Genomic DNA, 20,630 nt, shown 5'->3' with positions numbered 1-20,630 from the left:
AATGCTCTGAGCTGAGCGAAGTTGGCCATCATTGGTGGAATTAGATCCTACTTGGCTTACAGGTAAAGACAGGACCCTGGTAATAGGGCTGAGCCGAACAGACTAATGTCGATCATGGTTATCTTCTTGTTCGTGGCACTTGAGAAGAAGTGTCTATCTGTCAAATATATTTTGCGACATTTCGCTCCCTATAATTGAAAGAGATTGAAAATAATCAATCCCGATCTCTTGGTAGGTATGATTCATGGCTAAAACATAGGTAGCATCGAGTGATCCTCAGCATATTACCCTGGCTATAACGTGGCTGTGCTTATGATAATAAGTGAAACCAAGGGCGCAGATGTTGTGATAGAGTCATTTCATCATCTGTCAATTTCTCATGGAAACAACCTTTACTGTTAACAAGCTACAATAAAATGGCCCGAAAAGCTGGTAACGGGTGCATCACCTGTCGGTAAGTCATGGCTCTTCTCAGCCAGTGACACTCACTGATTCATCTCACCAGCATACGTCGTGTCAAATGTGACATGGCAAAGCCCGTCTGCCAACGCTGTTTAACTGGCAAACGAAAATGCGATGGTTATCTCCCAGAGAACTCGACAATAACACGTCGTCAACTCACTGAGATAGCTTGTCGCATCTCAGTCGTGGGGCCCATTTCACAAGCTCTGTGCCAGTATCCCATAAGTGAGGGCACCAAATCGACGAACTTGACGCTTTTCGACGTGTTTCGCACACTTACGGCACCTTCGACGGCCTCATTCATACCGTCGCAGTTTTGGACGAGGGAGATTCTTCAGTTGGCGCATAGTGAACCTGCGGTATGGCACGCTACGCTTGCGCTGGGAGCTATTCATCAAAGACATGAGTTGTACTTCCAAGGTTGCAATGACAAGAGCGAGGAGATGTGGCTCGAGGCAAACGTGAGCTATGGACGCGCCATATCTTGTGCACGACAAGTGAAGGATCCCGCCAGGTTGCTATCGCTGTGTCTTGCTCTCGTATCCATCGCGCATCTCATAGGGCGCTGGTCTGATAGTCAGGTGCACATTATGGCTGCTCATAGATTATTGAACCAAGCAGGGTACAGCGTTGAGACCTCGAGCGCAGCTGAGATGCTGACACGGTTGGATCTCCATGCCATGACATTCTCCGACTCAAGCGCGCCATATCCTTATAAGAGCGTTCCTGTGAGAGTATGGATCGATGAAGATATGCAGCGCATTGCTGGCTTTGAGAGCTATGCACAAGCAGGAACCGCCTTGTTTGGAGTTATGAGGAGACTCATGATGATGGGCCAGAAAGCATACGATAAAGATCAAGCAACCATGGGTGAAAATTACGACATGTTGGCGGTTACGAAGAGAGATCTTGCATCTTGGGAGTACAAGATGGCAGAGTTTGAGAGGAACCACGCCAGTTCGCACGATCAGAGAGGAGCAATTTCCATCAGGCTTTATCACACTCTCATGCGTACGTTTCTTGCGGGAGGTGCATTCGGACCAGAAATGCGGTGGGATAATCTTGTTGGTCTTTACGAAAGGATCCTCACACTTGCAGAGACGCTATGCGCCAACACACAGAGCTTCCACGTCAACTCACCTTTATCCCTCGAACCAGGCGTCATTGTACCAGTCTTTATGGTTGCTCAACGCTGTCGTCACCCATGGCTGCGTCGTCGCGCAATTACACTTCTCTGCAAGCTCAAACGACAAGAAGGCATGTGGTTGAGCGACGGGGCAGCAGCTGTGAGTAAGAAGATAATGGAACTTGAAGGGCAGACGTATTTCAAAAGTGACCTTGGCAATGATGAGGAGAATGCATCTTCCGTTCTTGTTTCGGGGGATATTCCGTGGGAAGCGTGGGCGAATGTCAATATTGAGGATTTACCTGCCAGGACCAGTTGGGCGGGTATCGAGAGAGTTCCTGAAGACAAGAGGATGCGTGAGACGATGGTGATGGTTTTTACCGAGGAGAGAAGGATTGAATTATCGCTTATAATGAGTGCTGGGGATGAATTGGGATCATATGGTGAAGTACGGACAGAATCGATAACATATTAATTAAAAGTCAGTTATTTGGCGTATTCGGTGATGGTTTGTCTTATTGATTGATTATTTTTCGCGTTCGTATTCGCATACTCCAAACAACAATATCAATAATCATCGCCAACGGAGCCCGGAACGCCCGAACCTCCAGATCAATACAGCAAAAGGGTCCACCGCTTTATATACATTTTCCCTTTTGGTACAAATTATTGCTAAGCAGCCAATGGAATTACTTATTTTGTAGTGACTTCTTGAATGGTACGACTCCGGATCTCAGATTTCCGATTGCCAAGGTTCGCGCTTTGAGGATGATGTGTAATTTGTGGTAATTACGATTTTCATGGAAGGAATAAGGCTGACTTGTTGTGTCACTTTTGTGGTTGGGGTAAAAAGGTACTTAACTCAGTGTTGGTGCTCGGCTTTTGTCTTGCACCGACTCAACTCTACAACTCTATAATTCTCTTGTTTGGACTTGACAACACTTATAATCAACACCATGGATACTCTTGTCGAGGCTGTCAACGCAACTGCGAAAATCCCCCTTCATCCATACTCGCCTCTGAATGCAGTTTTACCAGAATATGTCACCAACACATTATCCTCTCGCACTCTTGTGGGCAGCTTTGTCCTTGGCTCCATTGCCATTTTCGCAGTGACGCTGCTGTTCATCAACTCAGCACCGCGAAAGTTGTCCAAAGGAGAGACCTTTGTGACATTATGGTTCGCTCTCTGCGGATGCATCCATTTCTTCTTCGAGGGTAAGTGCCATGTCTACTTTAAAGTATCAGTGATGCTAACTACAGCAGGTTACTATGTTGCCAACTTTACCGATCTATCCAGCAGACTCAGCCTCTTTGCCCAGCTCTGGAAAGAATACTCCCTCTCTGACTCGCGCTACTTGACCCAGGACTCATTCCTTGTCCCTATGGAGGCCATCACCGCTATTCTCTGGGGTCCAATGTCATTCTTTTGCGCGTGGAGTATCGTCAAGGAACACCCTCTGCGACACCCTATCCAGCTCATCATCAGCGTTGGTCAACTGTACGGCGATGTCCTGTACTTTGCGACTTGCTACTTTAACGAGGCGGTGTACAGCGTTGTCTACTGCCGCCCGGAGCAGTTTTACTTTTACATGTATTATGTGTTTTGCAATGCCATCTGGATCGTTATCCCTTCCGTGTTAGTGGTGCACAGCGTCGTGGCTACCAAGAGGGCTTTTGCAAAGGTGCAGGCTGCTGAGACAAGAAAGAAGGCTTTGTGAGGGAAGGTTGAGAAAGACGTTCAAAAGAGGGGATAGAAGAGTGTCACTTAGATGAGTTCCGGTTTAAGTAGCTGATTGCAGGACATGATTATTTTTGCAATCGATGATAGAGAAATAATACAAACTCGTTTAAGAGTACCAAACTATCTACACATATGCCCTGTTCCAATCAAGTCTCTTGTTGGTCGTTTCGGTCGTCAGCACGATTTTCCCAACATCTGCATCCGGCTCGACATCTCTTATTTGAACTCGAACGCTGCTCGTTGCCTGCAATCGATCCCTCGAACTGACTCCGCTTCCTGTCGCGCAAGACTCGCCAGGGATCCTGACAAAGGGGGAATCCCGCGTCAGCCCATCGACGCTATCTAGAAAGTCAGGAGCCAAAACCAACTGCCGAATAATGACATTGATAATAGCACACCCTAGTAGAATAGCAGTTGATATAACAGAAATGCAAAACCATGCTACATTCATGACATAGATGTTATCTGTAAACCCGGCCCAAGTGGCAGTGGTATTCTGCCAGCTGAGATTGTTGAGGTTACGTTCTTTAAATGTAGAGTTGACAATTTTTTCCATGTTGTATCCAACGGCGTCGATACCTCCCAATACAGTATCATTGTACGCAGCCATGAGGAACGTATTGAGGGCTGTGGCGAACCTAGCCTCGAAGAGTGCTTGAGATAACTCTGTAAAACAGCCCGGTCTGGTTTCTCTTGCATCCGGGTCGTATTTCTCGAATGTTAACAAAGGGTCATGAATGTATCGTTCAAGGAGACTGGGTATCATAGGGTAGTACGTTGCGGTTGTGAATGGCATCTCGTATACAAGACGCTTGGCGGCAGGCCTGTGCGACAAGTCTGACAGGTATGTCGAATATCCTGGGTCAGAAGTCTGACGGATTCTATCAGCTTGACAATCGAGGTCATCTATGCTACTCAGCCGCTTGCAGCTAACGTCAACATCTACATATGAAGTGATGAGGTTGCAAACGCGAATCATATGGGTTAATTCACTGGCATCAGAAAACTGCCCGCCACATTGCCCGCCAACTATCAACTTCAATGGAGACTCGGTTGTCGCGTTAACTTCTGTGTTGTAGAAATGTGATTCTGTTGCATTACTCCTGACAAGATCTAACCAAAGACTTGGCTTGGTATCCAGTTTGTAATCGTATGTCTGATGTTGAAGTGGCTCAGTGTCTGTGAAGTTCGGCCGATGAAAATACAACGGTGGATCACTACCGTTAAGTTTGAACCAAGATGTCCCGTTAAACGTATCGCCGCAACTGAGAGTTTGATAACGGGTATGCAAAACCATGCTTGTGTTTCCTACTGCTTCATGACGAGATCCTCCCCGGACCGGTACCCCGACGAATGATGAGTATGGCACATACTTATCAGAGGGTACTTTTGTCCACGACTCGGGATTTTGATCATCATATTCGGGCAGGAGTTCCATAAATGGGATACGGACGTTGCCCCATATGTCTTGCTTTCCAAGGCGGGCTACCTTGGAAACACCACCCAGCTGCTCTATTACAGCATCGTAACCATCGCTTGAGCCATTGGGGTGAGATAAACGAACGTCCGTTCTTGAGAAAGCAGTGTTGACAACCCTCCGAAAACCGGGAAGGTCATTGCTTAATGCATTAGATGCCGAACCAAATACACTTTCGCATGGGAATGTACTGCCAGATGACCTTGAGGACTGGCATATGGTTCTAAGAGGGGCTTGGGAGAAGTAATGCGCAGCCTTCATTTTCTCAAAATGCCTGGGTGACTGCAGGTCTAAGGATCGAACAGCTGCCTGACCGCCCAACGGACTGAGGGACCATATCGCCACAATCCCAATAGTCCATATATGTATATGACGGAAAGCAAGAATATTCTTGACGGCGGCGATAGTAGTCTGGCTTGTCAACAGAAACTCAAGAGAACCCAGAGTTGACCCTCGTTCGGCGGCATAAAGAGCCAGAGTTTTAAGAAAGGGCCCGATGACAGCGGCAAATGAGATAGGCCAAAGAGTAGAAGCAAGTTTCAGAACCTCAAGTGTATCGTCGCCAAACGAACTCTGCTTCTTGCCAGAAAGGTATGCCACGATACCAAGTAGTACTAAGCAGTGGTCAGTTTGTTGGGTGCACATATGCAAAGGTTATCAACTGACCCAGATACGCGACAGGAACTAACAACAGTGCTGCAGCCGCACCAACTCTGAAGATCCATGAAGGGGAGATCTCTCTCAGAGTGGGATATTCCTTACCACGGTCTGAGACCGTATCTTCTGGGCTGGATGAGGTGAATACCAGACGCTGATTTTCAGGAATCATCGACGACGCCATATTGGTATATGATAGTATCAATTAGTAGTAGATGATCCAGGTTCCCAAAAGACTGCAGGAATAGAATCTGGAGTTAGTGTTGTATTTTATAAGAGAAAGCCGTAGGACTGCAATGACGAAGGCGCGACTAGACCCAGAGAGGGCTGTGCCAGGCCATTGCTTGCAATACAGCCTTGAACTACAAATGCAAGTATCATATGGGGGAAGTTAAGAGCTGATCACCTATAGAATCAAGGATTAATCGCATAGCATTTTCCGCCCCCACGCTGACAGGTCAGGGAAACATAACGAGCGTATTGGAGCGCCCCAACTGTCCATATACGGACACTAACGCCTGCTTGTACATCGAACTACAAATATCTGTAGCCGCTGATAAGTCTCGTTCCAGTGACAGCTTCCTCTGCAATGAGTGACTGATTACCTATACAGGCAAATACCCAAGCGTTTATCAGAACAGCACTCACATCAGGACCTTGGATATGATACTATGAGATATGGGAGTTCCTCTATTTTGTATGCTCTCTCGACCAATTAAACTCTCAGAAAGATCAATGCATAATGACGTGTGTGAATAGGTATCACAATGCCCTTCAATTTTGACGAACTTATAGTACAAGGTCTGTGTAATTGGCATGTCGACTTCTACCTCCTTATATGTAAGACAAAGGATAATTTATTATACCATCATTGAATAATTGAAGATAACCGGCAAATGTTAGCACATGGAAGATTTATATTGCAGAGCTGTTGTTTATGATGGGCTTTTGCTTCGTTGTGTAAGAACGGCACGAGATAACTCTTCATCACAAGATCATGTCTTTGTAAACGCTAATTTCTGAAAGCCTTGTACATACATACGACCACAGCTCGCAGAGAACTCGGGATCCCTGAAATGTTTTTGTACGTACTAATCGGACTTTGGGATTTACTATTGGGACTATGGCTGGTCTGCGATCAAGTATAGATAAATGAGTATATAAAACCTCTAGCGAATTGATAAGATCTGCTATTCAGTCTAATAACTGGCTCTGTCTATGAGAGGGACCCTACTTGATATACCCTCTGAACTGTACCTGAAAAGACCCGCCTGGGACGTATGAATATGTTGAACACTGTTTGGCGATATTTTAACTGTGAGACAGGGCTGATGAATGGTTAAATTGACGTATACCGTGGTACAGGTCCCTGATTTAGAGAGCGCTATAATACTTTCCTAATCTTAGAACGTGGTGCTAGTGGCAGCAGGAGATTTGTAAATGAGACCAAAGCGGGAGTTGGTCTTGTCAATGTAATATCCGCTGCATGACAATGCGTACATGAGAGAGGGTTCAGCATGTTGGAAGATGGCGGCGAGTTGGCTGACACGCTGTTCTGGCTCTGACACAACTCGTAGTTCAGGCCGTATGAGTCACTCCTATGTTTGAAAACCTAGTCTTGAGAGAAGCCTTGACTTGATAATACATTGAAAATTTGATCTGTGCGGGCAGATTAACCTTTGTTGATAACCTTGAAGAAACCGAGAAGACGAAAGCTTACGTCGTCAAAAGAACAAACACAACTCGTGGATCAGCCGACGAAGCATATGGTCGGGACTCGATTCCCGCGCTCACTGACATCTTCATTGAAGGCAAACTCTCGTCAAAGAAAGAGCTTCGTGGAGGGTGTTTGTTATTGTATTGAGAGGTTACATTCACGTGCAAGCAGTTGTCATAGAAAACAATGTTCATTTGCTGACGTTCTGTGAAACTATCAAAAATCCTTGTTCTCGAATACAGCTACCTTCCATTGCCCCATCTCTATTGTCCCAGTACCAATTCCCAGCCTTGTATCAACTCCGGGTCCTCTTTATGCTTATCATTGGCCTTCACCACGCATTCTGCTTCCCTGATCATGGACATCGCCCCTGCCCTCAGGGTATCAGAAGAAATGCCCGCTGGAAGCATAAGAGACGAAATCAGCGGGCCACTTTATGCTCCTCAGACTATAGCTCTTAGACTATTTATTTTTGTAACCTAAGATTTAGGAGGTCATTTTTTCTGCTCCCCACTGGCCTGCGTGAGGAAATTTCGCAGTTTCGGCGTCGAAGTTCGAAGTTCGAAGGCGCCTCCGGCTCGCCACCGTCTGCGCGTTGTTCCAATGCCTGTCAATTGTTAGTGGATTGCAGATATCACAGTATTGCTTGTAGCTTAGACTATACGTGATCCGTTAAAGCAGACAAACCCTAGAATATCTATATATCGACGACAATCCCATATTCTAATCTGTGCTTGAAGGAGATGTGCCTAACCTTCATCGCCAACTGGGAAAGAGCAAGACTCGGCCTTTGAAGCTTCGGTGCGGGGAATACAACCTTCCCATATTTGCAACGATCAATCGTCAGCCCCGACCTGCCATTATTTATGCTTGGAACATGACTTCGAATTTAGGTAGTTTCGATTCTGTGCTCCAATCCATTAGCAGAAGGATAGAAGAAGTCTCTGAGCCAAAGACTCAAGTTTCATCAACAGTGCGGCTTTGAAGAGTACATTACTGAGAGCGACATGGCTGAGATTGAGTCTGCTGAGGACGATGCCATTAGTTAGAGAATTCTTATCGTAGAATTACTGATCCTGCATGGTTTTGATGTCAATGCTGGATCTTCAGACGCTGATGGTAACAACATAGAGGGAATATTCCCTGAAATTCCTTTCTATTTGTGTATCGGTTCTGGCAATAATGAGCTTGCGTGCTTTCTCATCAAGGCAGGAGCAGACCATCCGATAGGAACCAACGAAAGAACGCCGCTCTTTCAAGCCATACAGATCGACAATGTCGAGCTGGTCAGGTTGATACTCTATCTAGTGGGAAGCAGAAAAGTTAACACCTTAAGCCTTAGAGTACAAAATGAAGATACTAATAGTCTAGTCTAAGTACTATAGACTGACTTGCTAATTTTGTCTCTTATGCTTTAACCGGCCATCTTGTCTAGTACCTTGGTGTGAGGTTGATGTTTGTGACAGCTGTTAGTACACTCATGTCTTATCGGATTATCGATAACAGATTGCGATGTGTTCCCCACTGTGACCTGCAGGCTCACCATGTCACGTCATGCGAACGCCAACGCCAAAACCTACCTACCTACTAAGCTTTGACACACAGATGTATAACACCCGCTATCGTGCACGGATGAGTCTTTCCCAATTACATTGACATAGGACTGGACCTTCCATCTATTGAAGCTATGGGCGAACTTCTTATCACCATCGTTCGATGGGGGGGCACGTTGAACTCTTCTTTCTCTTTAGCCACCACGACAGCCGTACCAGAATTAGATCCCGAAACAGTCCCAGTATAGCTTGGTCCATTATTTTCCATGCGGTAGTCAAGGGAGTCGCGATCGTCGCGCACCTTGTCCCGTTCCTGAGAGAGAGAGAGAATGGCAATGAGAAGACCATCGAGGCCGATTTATTCAAGACCTTTGCTAACAAGGTGAAACCTCGACGCGGTTTAATCTTGAACTTCGCTATCATGAATACTTATTTTTATCTTGTTTCCCTTTATCGCAGCACCACCATTATCAGCACCAGCGCCAGAACCAGAACCAGCAGCAGCAACCACAGGCTAGGACGTAATTGTAAACACGACTCTCAAGGGTCTAGCAATGGCCGCCCACTTTGTCACCCTTGTACTCCGTAGAGAAGGCCGTTATGTATATGAAGAAGGACATGGCAATCTGTTATCGATAACCCAATCTGCTCTATTAAATGATACATACAAAAATGCCTACTAACCCAATAATCCCTTCTAACGTTTTGAATCCTTCCCTACAAACCCATACTCCACCCTGAACTCCCAAGGTTAGATTCTTGTCATAGTATTGTATTCAAAAGACATTGGGGAATTTAGGTCCCTGCTTAGCATGTCTGGTTCCGTCATCCAGTTTGCCGCATTCTGGAACACTTGATATTCCAGTGTGTAAGGCAACTTGGCGGCCGAAGAATAGCCCCGTGGAGGAAGCCCGGGGTATCCCTGACTTCTACGGAGTACCAAAGCCCTTTTCAGTATCTCGACCATCAATAGCCAACGATTGCCTGATCCGGTGCCACATAACGGATCGCTGCACCACAGAACACCTTTCGAGCTTTCGTTCAATATTGGATGGACAGGGTGGTCGTCGGGATTAAATATGATGTTGGAGATCCAGCCTATGGTGTAGCCCATGCCGTACAGACTGTCGTTGGCTAACCGAATTGAAACTCCGAGAGTCACATAACCATTTAAATAGAACCAACAGTAACGTGCGCCGCATAGATAACAATCGTAACCGTGGTGGCCACACCGATAGTTAGGCCCGGTCTTGGGCAAGGAGTAACGGGTAGGTGGGCCGCACCTTGGGAAACAACCGCATTCATCTGATGGTAAAGACGATATAATAGAGTCAAGTTGAGTTGAGGCATGCTGACAGAGTCCATCTTGAGATTCCTTTAGTTGTTTGAACAACCGCGACTTCAACGCCGATATTCCAGGGTACTGTTGAGGTGCAATCTTGACCAAAGGAATAGCTCGGGAGTAGTTCAAACCGCCAGAAATCAAACAGCCAGAAATGATGCGGGATCCACAGGTAGAGAAATGTGGGGGATACTGTATATAGGCGTGAGCTGTTTCTTTAGAGGCCACTGTTGCCGCAGGAAAGTGGTCCGGGTGTAAGCATTCAATATGAACATCCTCTCTTTTATCTGCCTGGGCTTTGCCTGAGACTTTAAGATGTTTACAGGCGGCAAATTCACCCAGTTGTCCCACGCAAATATTGTGTGTTCTGCCCCCTTGGGAGAAAACCAGTTCTGGGTGAGTAGCTTGGCATCCAGTGCAATAGACTGGTAGCCAAAGCTTCTTCATTCTTTCCTCTAATTCGCCTGAGTTGAAAAGCCTGCCACATGGTATACATAAGGAGCTTCGTAGGAAAATCCGCTTTATATCACGTAGCTGTCCGCATCGAACGTTGTCGATGTGGAAAGAATCTTCGCGGTGCATCATTTTCCGGCAAAAATCTTGAAATGGACAAGTTTCGGTCAGCTCACGAAGGACCTGACAGGTTTGATGAACCATGTAGAAGGAAGGTCCCGGTAGAAAGGAAATAACATGGATCAACAACTCGAGTGGGAGTTGTAATAGTCTAGAATTCAAATTCTGCTTTCGGCGTTCCAACTTCTGGGGCTCGAGAGGTACTGCAAGATTTGCATATTCCGGTATCGGTGTATCCAACAGGGACACCTCTTCTTCGACTCCCAAGACAGGAACATGCAAGGTGCCCTTTCGGTATTCGTCTACCAAGCGTTGAGTCCAGGGCGATGAGAACTGTGGTTCTAGTTTGAGGCGAACCATGTTGAGAGTTGCGTATGGATAGTATAGGCTGAGGTGTCGGATTGACGTAAAGGGAATAATCAGTGGGAAGAGAAAAAGTGAAGCGAAGACAGTATAATTTATAACCTGATCAGTAAACCTTAGAAGGGATTGCAATAAGGTTTCGTCGAGAAACTGTATTATTACAAGATTCAATACAAAACTATAGTATTGAGATTTTAAGAACTCTATCATCAAGCTGGGAATAACCTTCTTCTTCTTCCTCTCTACTCAAGCTCTCCTTCAGGCTTTTTAGCAGCAGAGCTACCGTCATCTCCAACAACCTCAAACTCATAGAGAGGTTCCTTGGTAACATTTTTCTTCAGAAGCACCCACCGATTAAACCAATACGGAATCGCAACTCGCATCTGATACGAAGCAAACTTGCCCATAGACACAGCAAACACCCAATCCAGTTCCTCAAGAGTACGCTGTTTCGTCTCAGGAACCCAGAATAAAATCATGATAAAAGCGACCATGTTAAATACTGCGTATAATCCAAATGCACCAACAGTTTGTAGACGGTCGAGAATAAAAGGGAATGATATTCCGAGAACACTGGCCCAAAAGAAACAAGTCGCGACGGCGAATCCCATACCTGTCTCGCGGTGGGAGAGAGGGAAGACTTCGGCGGCGTATGTAAATGGGACAGGTCCTTCGCCAGGGGAATAAAAGGCTCCGAATAGGAAGACGAAGAGACATATAAGAGCTGTGCGAAGATCGCCTGTGTCTTTGGGGATAAGAGTGCAGAGACCAGCAGCAAGAAGTGTCCAAGTCATCTGAGGGAATGTGAAGAGCAGCAAACTCCGACGACCGAACTAAAAAAGATGTCAGTAAATACATCCTACAGGAGTAACAGCAGTAGCAACTCACAGTGTCAATGGTCCAAAACGCAGGGAAAGAAAATAACCAATTCACAAGACCAAACCCAAAAGAGCCTACCATAGCTTTAAAGTCAGACATGCCAGCCTCTTTGAACACAGTAGTAGAGTAGAACGCGATGATGTTGATACCACACATCTGCTGCGCAATCATAACCGTGAAAGCAGCAAGCGTTGCCCTTCTGACCCGCGGAACTGTAAATAACTGTGTAAAGCGTGTAGCATAGTTTGTCTTTCCAGCCAAATGCTCCTCAATCTCAAGCTGGCAACTGATGTAGTACATATCCCGCGCAACTTGGATAGGATCATGTCGAAGTTTCAGCATTGCAGACCAGGCTTCTGGATACCGGTTCTTTTTCATGTACCAGCGTGGTGACTCGGGACAGAGATAGATGAGAAGCATGAGGGGGACAGCAGGGATAAAGGGAGCGCCTAGCATGAGACGCCAGTTCAGACCACCCTCGAGGTGGAAAATGGCCAGGTTGAAAGCTGTTCCGAGGAAGATGCCAAAGGCTGTCCACATCTGCCACGACATGACGAGTGCACCGCGGACAGATGCTGGGGCGTTTTCAGCGGCGTATATAGGAACTGTAGAGCCTTTTACTCCCATACCAATACCCATTAGGATACGACAGGCGAGGAAGTGTTGCCATGTTTGACAGAACGTAGATCCGATCGTAGGCCATATGCAAAAGTGCGCAGCAACGAAAATGACACCTCGACGACCTAACAGGTTATTGATAGGATCAGATAACCAGCATCCTATCAATGCAGAACCAAGATACGGTCCCGCATTAACAAGACCAACGAGAAGTTTATCCCTCGTACTCTCACTTCCTATCCCAAAGACTTTGGGAAAGAAGATGTTTGCGCCGTTGGAACCGGTTTGATCCCAGCCTTGAACCGCAGCGCCGATGGAGCAAGTTATTATGGTGAGGATCAGACGACGTGGTAGATCCCAACGATGAGTTGCTTCGCGCTCGAGATAATGTAGTTCTTTTGCTGTGAGTGCGTAATCGCCATCAAGAAGAGCTGCTCCGCTGGGGTTTTGGGCTACCAGGGCGCCTTTTTTGAGCAGGGCGATGTGTTCTGTTAGGTTCTTTCTTTGAGCCCATTCTTCAACGTCGGATAGGAGTTGATCTCTTGGGATTCCGTGGAGAGGATTCTTGGCCCTGGGACTGTTAGATTCTGCAGGTTTCAATAGGTGAGGGCGGACGTACTTGGCTTCGAGGTTGCTCTCAGTATTATCGTTGGTATCTATTCCTGTTATTTGACCTTGGATTGTGTCTTTGTCTTTGACTTGTGTGTGTTTCTTTGTGGAATTGGTAGGTGCCAAGTCTGCGTACTCGATCTCTTCCGCCATGATGGGCGACTTGTCGTAGACTTTGTTGGGTGTTTGTTCAAGTAAAGGTACGTTCAAACATACAAGCAAGGGATTCCAGTCACAACAGTGCTTCAAAGAAACTACAGGAGCCCATGTTTATATGTAAACATCCTCAACAGTACGTAGGCGCCTTTATCTTGAAGTCATCTACAATGCCAGTGGCTAGCCCCTTCATAATCACGCCATAGATCAACGGGAGGCTTCAGAATAGCTGCCAACCCACCGTGGGTTCTTTTGGTAGGACTTGCTATCAATAGGGGGCTTGAGAGATGATGTCGTTCTCGTTCGATGAACAGTACACTTCTTCACATTTATCATCAGTACTCTAATTGGAGTTCATCAATCTGCCTGATGATTGACTCATAAGGAACTGGGCATATCCTACTTCGGTCCGATACATCTCGCGTGGGAAACCAATAACGGTTGCTTAATTTTGCCTTGCAAATCATGTTATACATTCGGCAAGCATCAACTATGGTGATTTGAGTCTCTCTCGATAGACAGAGTAGATATTTCTCCAGAAGTATATATACAAATACGCTCTCTAATAATATTACCATACGCGTGAATACTGCCGTCGGTCTTGGATAAGGGGAGTCCATGTCTGATCAATTCGATGTCAACTTATGCATAATACCAAACGCCTCAAAGCTTAAGCACCAAGCTTACAACGGAAAAGAACATAACTGACATGTGATAATCGTATAAAATAGCTGTGCTGATTGGCCCTCAGAGGCGTAGCATCCATTACGGGCAAATCAGGCCTATTACTTCCGGTCCGTTCTTAGTATCATTGCGTTGCCCATTGTTCAATTACCTCATGGCTTTGTCGCACGACATATCTATTTGAAGCCTATCGGTGTCTCGGGTTGACTAACAAGACTCTATATCTAATGCTGATCATTGTGGCACAAAAGACCCTTGTGTAAGGGCGGATTGACGACATACGACAAAGTATATATACCCAACACTGCATGCTAAATCAGGAATTTCATCACATCTCTCCAACCTTATACTTAAGCATTTTCCTGTAAACTTGAGTCAATACACTTGCCTTACTTATTCATCAGTCCCTTTCTTGCCATGGAGGAAACGTAGGCCTCTCTTCCTTTGTGGAAGTAACAGATTGTATCAAGTGGCATCAGCACAGAAGGATACAGCAGAATTCCACAGTGATATTAGAGTAGCTCCTAACTCTAGCTATCAAGAAAGAAAGCATGTCCTAGGCACCATCAACGCCCAAGTCTCGCTGGTCCTTGCACCACAGGACGCATTTGCTCGCAGGATCACTTCCAGTCCTCCAGAATAGCAAAATACAACCGAAGCAATTTTCACCAGACCCAAAATCAATTCGAGTTTCCATTGTATCTACCATCTTCAGCTCTTGCAGAACCAGAGGCAGACGACAGGCTTGCCGCTGTCACTGCCGGTGCGGTCAGAGGTCCAGCCCACTTCATTCAAGCTCTTCTCAATCTCCTTCTCCTCGTCTCCGTTGAAGGAATATCCCTTGTACCACTTCCCATTTCCACCGCTGTAGAGTTCGAAACACTTGTTCTTCTTAGGGTTTGCATTAGTGCAGCCGAAACCCTTGAGTAGATCTCCCAGCTTAGTGCTGGTGGGGACATGAGAGGCAATGAATGGGATTTGCGCGTTGGCATCGAGCTGCCAGGGCGGGGTCTCACTCTTGAAGACGTGGACTTTGGTGTGCTCGGCAGGGAAGAAGTAGTTATAGCCTGGCTCACAGCCGACGCCGCCTGTAGAATTGGTCATCTGCGCGGCAGGCATTTGGGTATCGATCTGGGGGTAAGGCTGTGCCTGTCGCCCCAAGATGTTTCCGTTACCGTTAGGTTGGTTTGCATAGGTCAGTGGGTTCTGAAACCCTGCAACCGGTCCTTGAGGGAGGACATAGGCAGGCTGGCCATATGCTGCACTGCCAGCATACATGACACCGTAAGGAGTAGGAACTAAACCAAAGTTATAGCCGGGCCCGCCGACATGAGGGATGTAGGGTTGACCTTGTGTAGGAATAGGAGCACCTGCAGGAGCACCATTGGGCCGAGTTCCTCTGGAATCACGGCCACTCATGGGATTCCATCCGCCAGACATGATGGATGTTCGTGGGTTGGGGATGATGAGGAAAACGATTCAGTTAAGTGGCTGCCAGGTATGTACCCAGCGACGAACTTGAGGGTCGAAAGAAGCGTTCCAATAACCAGGAACTTGACCTTGACGAGCTGGATCCCAAACGGGCGGAGCGTTGTATGCCAAAGTCTGGTTCCAATGAGGATAGAACTGTTGGGCTTGGAGTGTCTGGTTGTGGTATTGGTAGGCAAAGGCGTTGTCACTACCGAAAGGGCTTGGTCGATATGGGAGATGGATGTCTGGAAGTGGTTAGAGAATGGGCGAGATGTCAGGATTTATATAGACAGATTTGTAAATGAATAACTGCGACAAACAGCAGATCCTGTACTTACTTGATGTACCGGTTGCCTCTTCAGCTTCACTTTCTGTCACTGAAACGCTGCCCTCGCTATCAGTGGTCTCGTCGTCAGAGTCCGTGTCGACGCCTAGGTAGCCAAGAAAGATCTTGGTACTCCAAAGGGTGTTGCCGTGACGGTCGTAGAATGCTCCTACAATGATCCAGGCCCAGAAAGGAGAATCTTGAGATGCTGCGAGATGCTGTGTGATGATGAGCTTAGTCGCAGGTGCAGGAAGGTCGACGTCCTCGATTGTCCGGCAACTGATGGGCCCGTTGTTAGACATGGAGGATCGTTCTGCAATACGACGGCCCTGACGACAAACTGGGGAAGTCGGTGGACGGTTGGTTAACAAGCAGAAGTTCGTATGACAGCAACCTCTGTTATTTATGCCATTGGTTGGTTGAAATCTTAACATGAATAGATGTATGTGCTTGACTATGAATCAGATCCAAGGCATAGTCCACGACATATGACCGTCTGAACAGTCCTGATCAGACATCTACAAACGATCAACAAACGACTAGCGGTCCCGTCTACTGAGACTGATTCACTAGCCATGGCGCAAAACGCGAGCATGTTGCAAGACAAACTGTGATGCAGGTTTGTATACATCAAAACGTCCGAGGAACAAAGCCGTCAAGAACAGCCACGACAATCAGCTGTGATGCGCTAAAGATGCAAACGGGACTTCATGACAGTACACCAGTTCATGTGTCATGTGTCACACACGAACATGATACACAGCCTCAACGTCTGGCTGGTACCCAATCACTTGACTGGGATCTGGACGATTGTCAGCCTGCCAAAAAAACAGTGATTGTCTGATTTAACGAAACAGCTGAAGCGATGTATCAGACGGGCGAGTCATATCGCACGTGAACATGCAACGACGAAATCAGGCAGCATCCTGGTTGTGAATAACGTAGGCCCAGTTACTTTTCGGAAGTCAAGATGGAATAATAGTTCAATTCAGAAACTCCTTGCTGCTTCGCCAGTATAGTAATTTGGTATAAATGATAAGAAATAGTCAATCGAGGTCGAGGAAAATTGTGGAACAGTTGGTTCTGTAGAAACCTGTATTTCTTCTGATGCAACGCGGGCCATGGCGACAAGGATGCCATACAATATGCAAAACCTCGGAATTGGGCAAATTTCCAATGATAAAGTCTGCCCGACATCATTCCTCGTCGCTTGTGGATTCAACAACTCGAACTCCACCACCCTTCTTGGCCGATTCAATCTCTCGCTTCTGTTGTAGCTTCCCAACCTCGTTGACCAAGCCCTTCAAGTAGACTTCAGCCTGAACAGTAGCGCTGTATGCAGCTGGAGTCCAACTCCAAATGTTTCGTTTGTGTATGTCGGCGCCCGCTGCCAGCAGCGTTCTAAGTACCAGCAGGTTTCCATTTCCACTCGCAAAATGCAGTGCTGTGTTTCCTTCAACATCCGCGCGACGGACTGCTTCATAAGCTCCACCGGGAACGTAGGTAAGGAGGAGTTGTAGTATAGTGTCGTGTCCTCCGAGGCTAGCTTCCATGACGGCATCGCGGCCTCTAATATCGCGACGAAGAATGCATGTTTTGTCGTGTTCGCAGATGATTTGGACGACATCGGTATGTCCGCCAGCTGCAGCAAGCATCAAGGCAGTTTGGTGGCTTTCGTTGAGAGCAGGGCATGGATCTTCGTGGCCGAGCTTTAATAGTACTTCGCAAACTTCGTGATGGCCTAGCGAAGCTGCTAGGTGCATATTCGAGTTGGACTGGCCGGAAGGAGAGGAATCAGGGTTTAGGAGATAGTTTGGGTGTGTCTTGAGGATTCGGTGCAGTAAGGCCGCATCGTTGGCGTGAATTGCCCGACGGACACGAATAGATGGTTCGATCCTGGAGTTTGTTAGTTCAATGCGATTCATGTTTGGGCTGGTGCATCTCACATGGTGGAGGATGACTGGTCATGACGGTTGCGATTGGATCAAGAGCATATGGCGCCGTCGCGAAAAAACGAGATTCGCTGTAGAAGAACTAAAGAAAAGATGGTGTATAGATTGAAACAAAGGGAAGGACTCTAGTATGAAAGAAAACGCTGAATGAAACTATAAGAAAGAAGAATAAAAGAGGGGAAATGAAGCAACAAAGTGTTGTTGACGATAAGTGAACGAAAGCTTAAAGTGTAGGCAAGTGCAAGTGCAAGTGCCCGCTTTCAGCTCCAGGAAGAATGGCCTCATGAAACAGTGCACCCCACATGCTTCTCTGTTCCACAGGAGCTCCAGCTAGATAGACTATCTACCTATGTACTAAGTTAGGTCTTGACATGACCAAGGCCAGGTTCTTTCAATTTTGACTGAGAGAATTCATGATAGCTACAAAGTACCTAGTTGAATACTTCTTTTGTCATTACTGCAGCAACGTTCTGTTTGATCTGCCTCATCATAGTCATGATTGATTGTCACTGTGGGTCTAGTGAACGATGAAGCTCATGGAAGCTAAACCCCACAATTCTAAGCGCTGTCACCTCTTCCTGCGCTTCGCTTCTCACGATGGAGTGTCCTTACATCAGTTCTACCCTACAGATGATCACGATATTCACCTCATTTCAACATCAACACATCAAATGATGGAATCTAAACTCTAATATCACGCATCCACTTCTGGGTTTGAGAAACCCTTTTTATCTTTTCTCAACCGAAAGAGAAACGACTAATACCTAGCGACCGCTATCATGTTCAGACGTTGTTATGGCGCCGTGACGCAACGCGATTCCGCAGCAATTAACTCTCGCATTACCAGCCGCAAAACCTTCTCAACAGCCAAGACTAGAAAACAACAAGGTAACCGATGAACTCAAATAATACTGACCCATCCGGGCCTTTTCGGTAGGCAAGGACGTTCCCCTTTGTGTCGCCTCTCTCGTACGTGGCATCTCATCAGGGGGTATCATGATCTATCAAGAAGAGAGGTGAATTGCCTACTGAACATAATGCTATCGTCGCACCTCTTCTTTCAACAAATCGTAAGCACGCCCGGTTAGCTCAATCGGTAGAGCGTGAGACTCTTACGAGTACGCGATCTCAAGGTTGCGGGTTCGACCCCCGCATCGGGCTGTTCCTATAATACATATTCATTGATTGAGATGTGCTTTCTTTTTGACGTTTTGCATATTCTTTTTGCAAAGGATGATATATTGAGATGTGGTGGTCGTGGTGCTTGATGGGATAATGGGTGGTCCATACTGGAATTATGACATTGGCATATTAATGTTTACTATAGTAAGGTATTTCGGACATAGAAAAATCACAAATAAGCTCCAGGTATTATCTAGTTCAACTCATGAGCCTTCTTGATGGCCTTGTTCTTGCCCGTATCCAACACCACCGCGGGATCTTCTTCATCTCCCTTTCTCGAAACAGTGTTACCATTCTTTGTCGTGATGGAGGTACTGGGATCGGTGTTAGCAGTTTGATCAGAAAGTTCATGCAGATAGTGTAACTTACTCTTCGGCCTTGACATCCAGAACCTTACCCTTGGGCTGTCCTTCACCCCAGTTCCAACTGACAGTCTCACCCTTCTTAGGACCCTTCTTTGCGCCACAGTCATCACCACCCTCATCATCATCGTTCTGATCGTCTTCAGCCTCTTCAGACTTCTTTGAAGCGCCATTAGCCTTTTTTCCGTTGGACTGCTTCTTCTGTGGCTTCTCAGCGTCATCGCCGTCTTCTTCGGCATCCTCCTCCTCTTCTTCTTCATCATTGGACTTTGTAGACTCTCCCTTGCGAGTCTCTCGCTTCTTGTTTGAGCCAGTCTGGCTTCGTGTCGCTCTTCTCTTCTCGCCGATGTGTTTCTCATCATCGCCATCTTCTTCTTGTTGCTCCTCAGCATCATCATCTGCTTCCTCTTCTTCCTTCTCTTCCTCCTGCTTCTTGCCACTGCCATTCTCTTTGCCCTGTGCCTTGAGGAAATCGTGGCCCCAGTTCTTGAGCGAAGCGTAGGACTTGGTCTTTTTGACCTCCTCGGGAGACTTGTCATTGTTGGCCTTTGTCTCTTGGGCTAGATGACGTTTGCTGTTTCTTGTTAGTTCTTAGTCACAAACGGTGTATGTCTGCCTTAACGACATGCGAGAACAGTATAAAGTGCTTACCAGTACGAGACGACTTTGCGCATGTGCTGAATCTGCTCATCGGTGTACTTGCTGGGCTCTTTCTTTGGGTTCTCCTTCAGGATCTCGACAATTTTGCGGCCACTGTCGTGTCCAACAGTTTCGCCATTCTCGTCCTCCTTTGGCCAACCTGCACTGTTGGAGTCGTCTGACTTGAGCCACTTTTCGAGCTCAGAGGCCGTCATGTTGACGACCTCGTTGAACTCTTGGATAACCTCATCGTTGCCCTTCATGATAATGATAGTATCGGTTAACTGTAATGGTATAAATGAGAAAGCGTACTATGCCTTGCGATTTTGTTAATTGCGAAAATCAATTGATCAACTAGAAATTTACGCGATCCATCACTTGAGTTTATGTACATTGTTATTGCTTTTGGCTTGCGCCGTGTCGTCATGGCAGCCAGCTTACGGATGCTGTCTCAGCGTCATAGAAGAGCCTGGAGCTGTCGCGTCAAGATGGGCTGGAGAGCTTGGCCCTTTGGCGTAAGTAGCTTGCCGTGATCGATCCCGGCGTTTAAGTGCATGCAGGGGTTCAGCTGAACCAGAACAAAGCGCGATTTGGGGTTGGGCTGTCGTCCAAGGAACGCGATCCGATCTCATCAACGCATCATTCTGCGACGATCCCCAAGATGGTGGTTGGGCGGCTGGGAAGTGGGTCAGGAACCCGATCAACGGATCGATGGTTGTATTCAAGCTAGATATTAATTG

At 46.7% G+C, this 20,630-nt stretch overlaps 10 protein-coding genes and 1 non-coding gene across 11 annotated transcripts; 4 read left to right on the top strand and 7 right to left on the bottom strand.

Annotated features, from left to right (window-relative positions):
- Nucleotides 1-416: 416 nt before the first annotated feature.
- Nucleotides 417-2,063, top strand: FPOAC1_009677 (uncharacterized protein; the record flags this gene model as incomplete). The annotated part of the gene is made up of 2 exons (XM_044854098.1): nt 417-454; nt 506-2,063. The coding sequence occupies 2 exons, from the start codon at nt 417-419 to the stop codon at nt 2,061-2,063; spliced, it is 1,596 nt and encodes a 531-aa protein (XP_044706768.1).
- Nucleotides 2,064-2,544: 481 nt separating this feature from the next.
- FPOAC1_009676 (uncharacterized protein) lies at nt 2,545-3,309 on the top strand (the record flags this gene model as incomplete). The annotated part of the gene is made up of 2 exons (XM_044854097.1): nt 2,545-2,806; nt 2,855-3,309. 2 exons carry the CDS (start codon nt 2,545-2,547, stop codon nt 3,307-3,309), a joined length of 717 nt encoding a protein of 238 aa, XP_044706767.1.
- A 147-nt stretch (nt 3,310-3,456) lies between these two features.
- FPOAC1_009675 (uncharacterized protein) lies at nt 3,457-5,638 on the bottom strand (the record flags this gene model as incomplete). The annotated part of the gene is made up of 3 exons (XM_044854096.1): nt 3,457-4,597; nt 4,706-5,423; nt 5,476-5,638. The coding sequence occupies 3 exons, from the start codon at nt 5,636-5,638 to the stop codon at nt 3,457-3,459; spliced, it is 2,022 nt and encodes a 673-aa protein (XP_044706766.1).
- A 2,552-nt stretch (nt 5,639-8,190) lies between these two features.
- FPOAC1_009674 (uncharacterized protein) lies at nt 8,191-8,525 on the top strand (the record flags this gene model as incomplete). Its single annotated transcript, XM_044854095.1, has 3 exons — nt 8,191-8,227; nt 8,294-8,469; nt 8,520-8,525. 3 exons carry the CDS (start codon nt 8,191-8,193, stop codon nt 8,523-8,525), a joined length of 219 nt encoding a protein of 72 aa, XP_044706765.1.
- Nucleotides 8,526-9,487: 962 nt separating this feature from the next.
- On the bottom strand, nt 9,488-11,011 carry FPOAC1_009673 (uncharacterized protein; the record flags this gene model as incomplete). The annotated part of the gene is made up of 1 exon (XM_044854094.1): nt 9,488-11,011. One exon carries the CDS (start codon nt 11,009-11,011, stop codon nt 9,488-9,490), a length of 1,524 nt encoding a protein of 507 aa, XP_044706764.1.
- Nucleotides 11,012-11,256: 245 nt separating this feature from the next.
- On the bottom strand, nt 11,257-13,273 carry FPOAC1_009672 (uncharacterized protein; the record flags this gene model as incomplete). Its single annotated transcript, XM_044854093.1, has 3 exons — nt 11,257-11,847; nt 11,903-13,082; nt 13,131-13,273. 3 exons carry the CDS (start codon nt 13,271-13,273, stop codon nt 11,257-11,259), a joined length of 1,914 nt encoding a protein of 637 aa, XP_044706763.1.
- A 1,398-nt stretch (nt 13,274-14,671) lies between these two features.
- FPOAC1_009671 (uncharacterized protein) lies at nt 14,672-15,400 on the bottom strand (the record flags this gene model as incomplete). The annotated part of the gene is made up of 1 exon (XM_044854092.1): nt 14,672-15,400. The coding sequence occupies one exon, from the start codon at nt 15,398-15,400 to the stop codon at nt 14,672-14,674; it is 729 nt and encodes a 242-aa protein (XP_044706762.1).
- Nucleotides 15,401-15,439: 39 nt separating this feature from the next.
- FPOAC1_009670 (uncharacterized protein) lies at nt 15,440-16,057 on the bottom strand (the record flags this gene model as incomplete). The annotated part of the gene is made up of 2 exons (XM_044854091.1): nt 15,440-15,675; nt 15,769-16,057. The coding sequence occupies 2 exons, from the start codon at nt 16,055-16,057 to the stop codon at nt 15,440-15,442; spliced, it is 525 nt and encodes a 174-aa protein (XP_044706761.1).
- An 894-nt stretch (nt 16,058-16,951) lies between these two features.
- Nucleotides 16,952-18,204, bottom strand: FPOAC1_009669 (uncharacterized protein; the record flags this gene model as incomplete). The annotated part of the gene is made up of 3 exons (XM_044854090.1): nt 16,952-17,651; nt 17,702-17,715; nt 18,151-18,204. 3 exons carry the CDS (start codon nt 18,202-18,204, stop codon nt 16,952-16,954), a joined length of 768 nt encoding a protein of 255 aa, XP_044706760.1.
- Nucleotides 18,205-18,785: 581 nt separating this feature from the next.
- FPOAC1_009668 lies at nt 18,786-18,868 on the top strand. The gene has a single exon. It is a non-coding gene; the product is annotated as a tRNA-Lys (tRNA).
- A 214-nt stretch (nt 18,869-19,082) lies between these two features.
- On the bottom strand, nt 19,083-20,153 carry FPOAC1_009667 (uncharacterized protein; the record flags this gene model as incomplete). Its single annotated transcript, XM_044854089.1, has 3 exons — nt 19,083-19,203; nt 19,259-19,825; nt 19,903-20,153. The coding sequence occupies 3 exons, from the start codon at nt 20,151-20,153 to the stop codon at nt 19,083-19,085; spliced, it is 939 nt and encodes a 312-aa protein (XP_044706759.1).
- Between the last annotated feature and the right edge of the window lie 477 nt (nt 20,154-20,630).

The sequence above is a fragment of the Fusarium poae genome, chromosome 3, assembly GCF_019609905.1.
Source record: "Fusarium poae strain DAOMC 252244 chromosome 3, whole genome shotgun sequence".
Lineage (NCBI taxonomy): Eukaryota > Fungi > Ascomycota > Sordariomycetes > Hypocreales > Nectriaceae > Fusarium > Fusarium poae.
The sequence above is the reverse complement of the archived record's forward strand: the minus strand, read 5'-3'. Positions and strand labels throughout refer to the sequence as shown.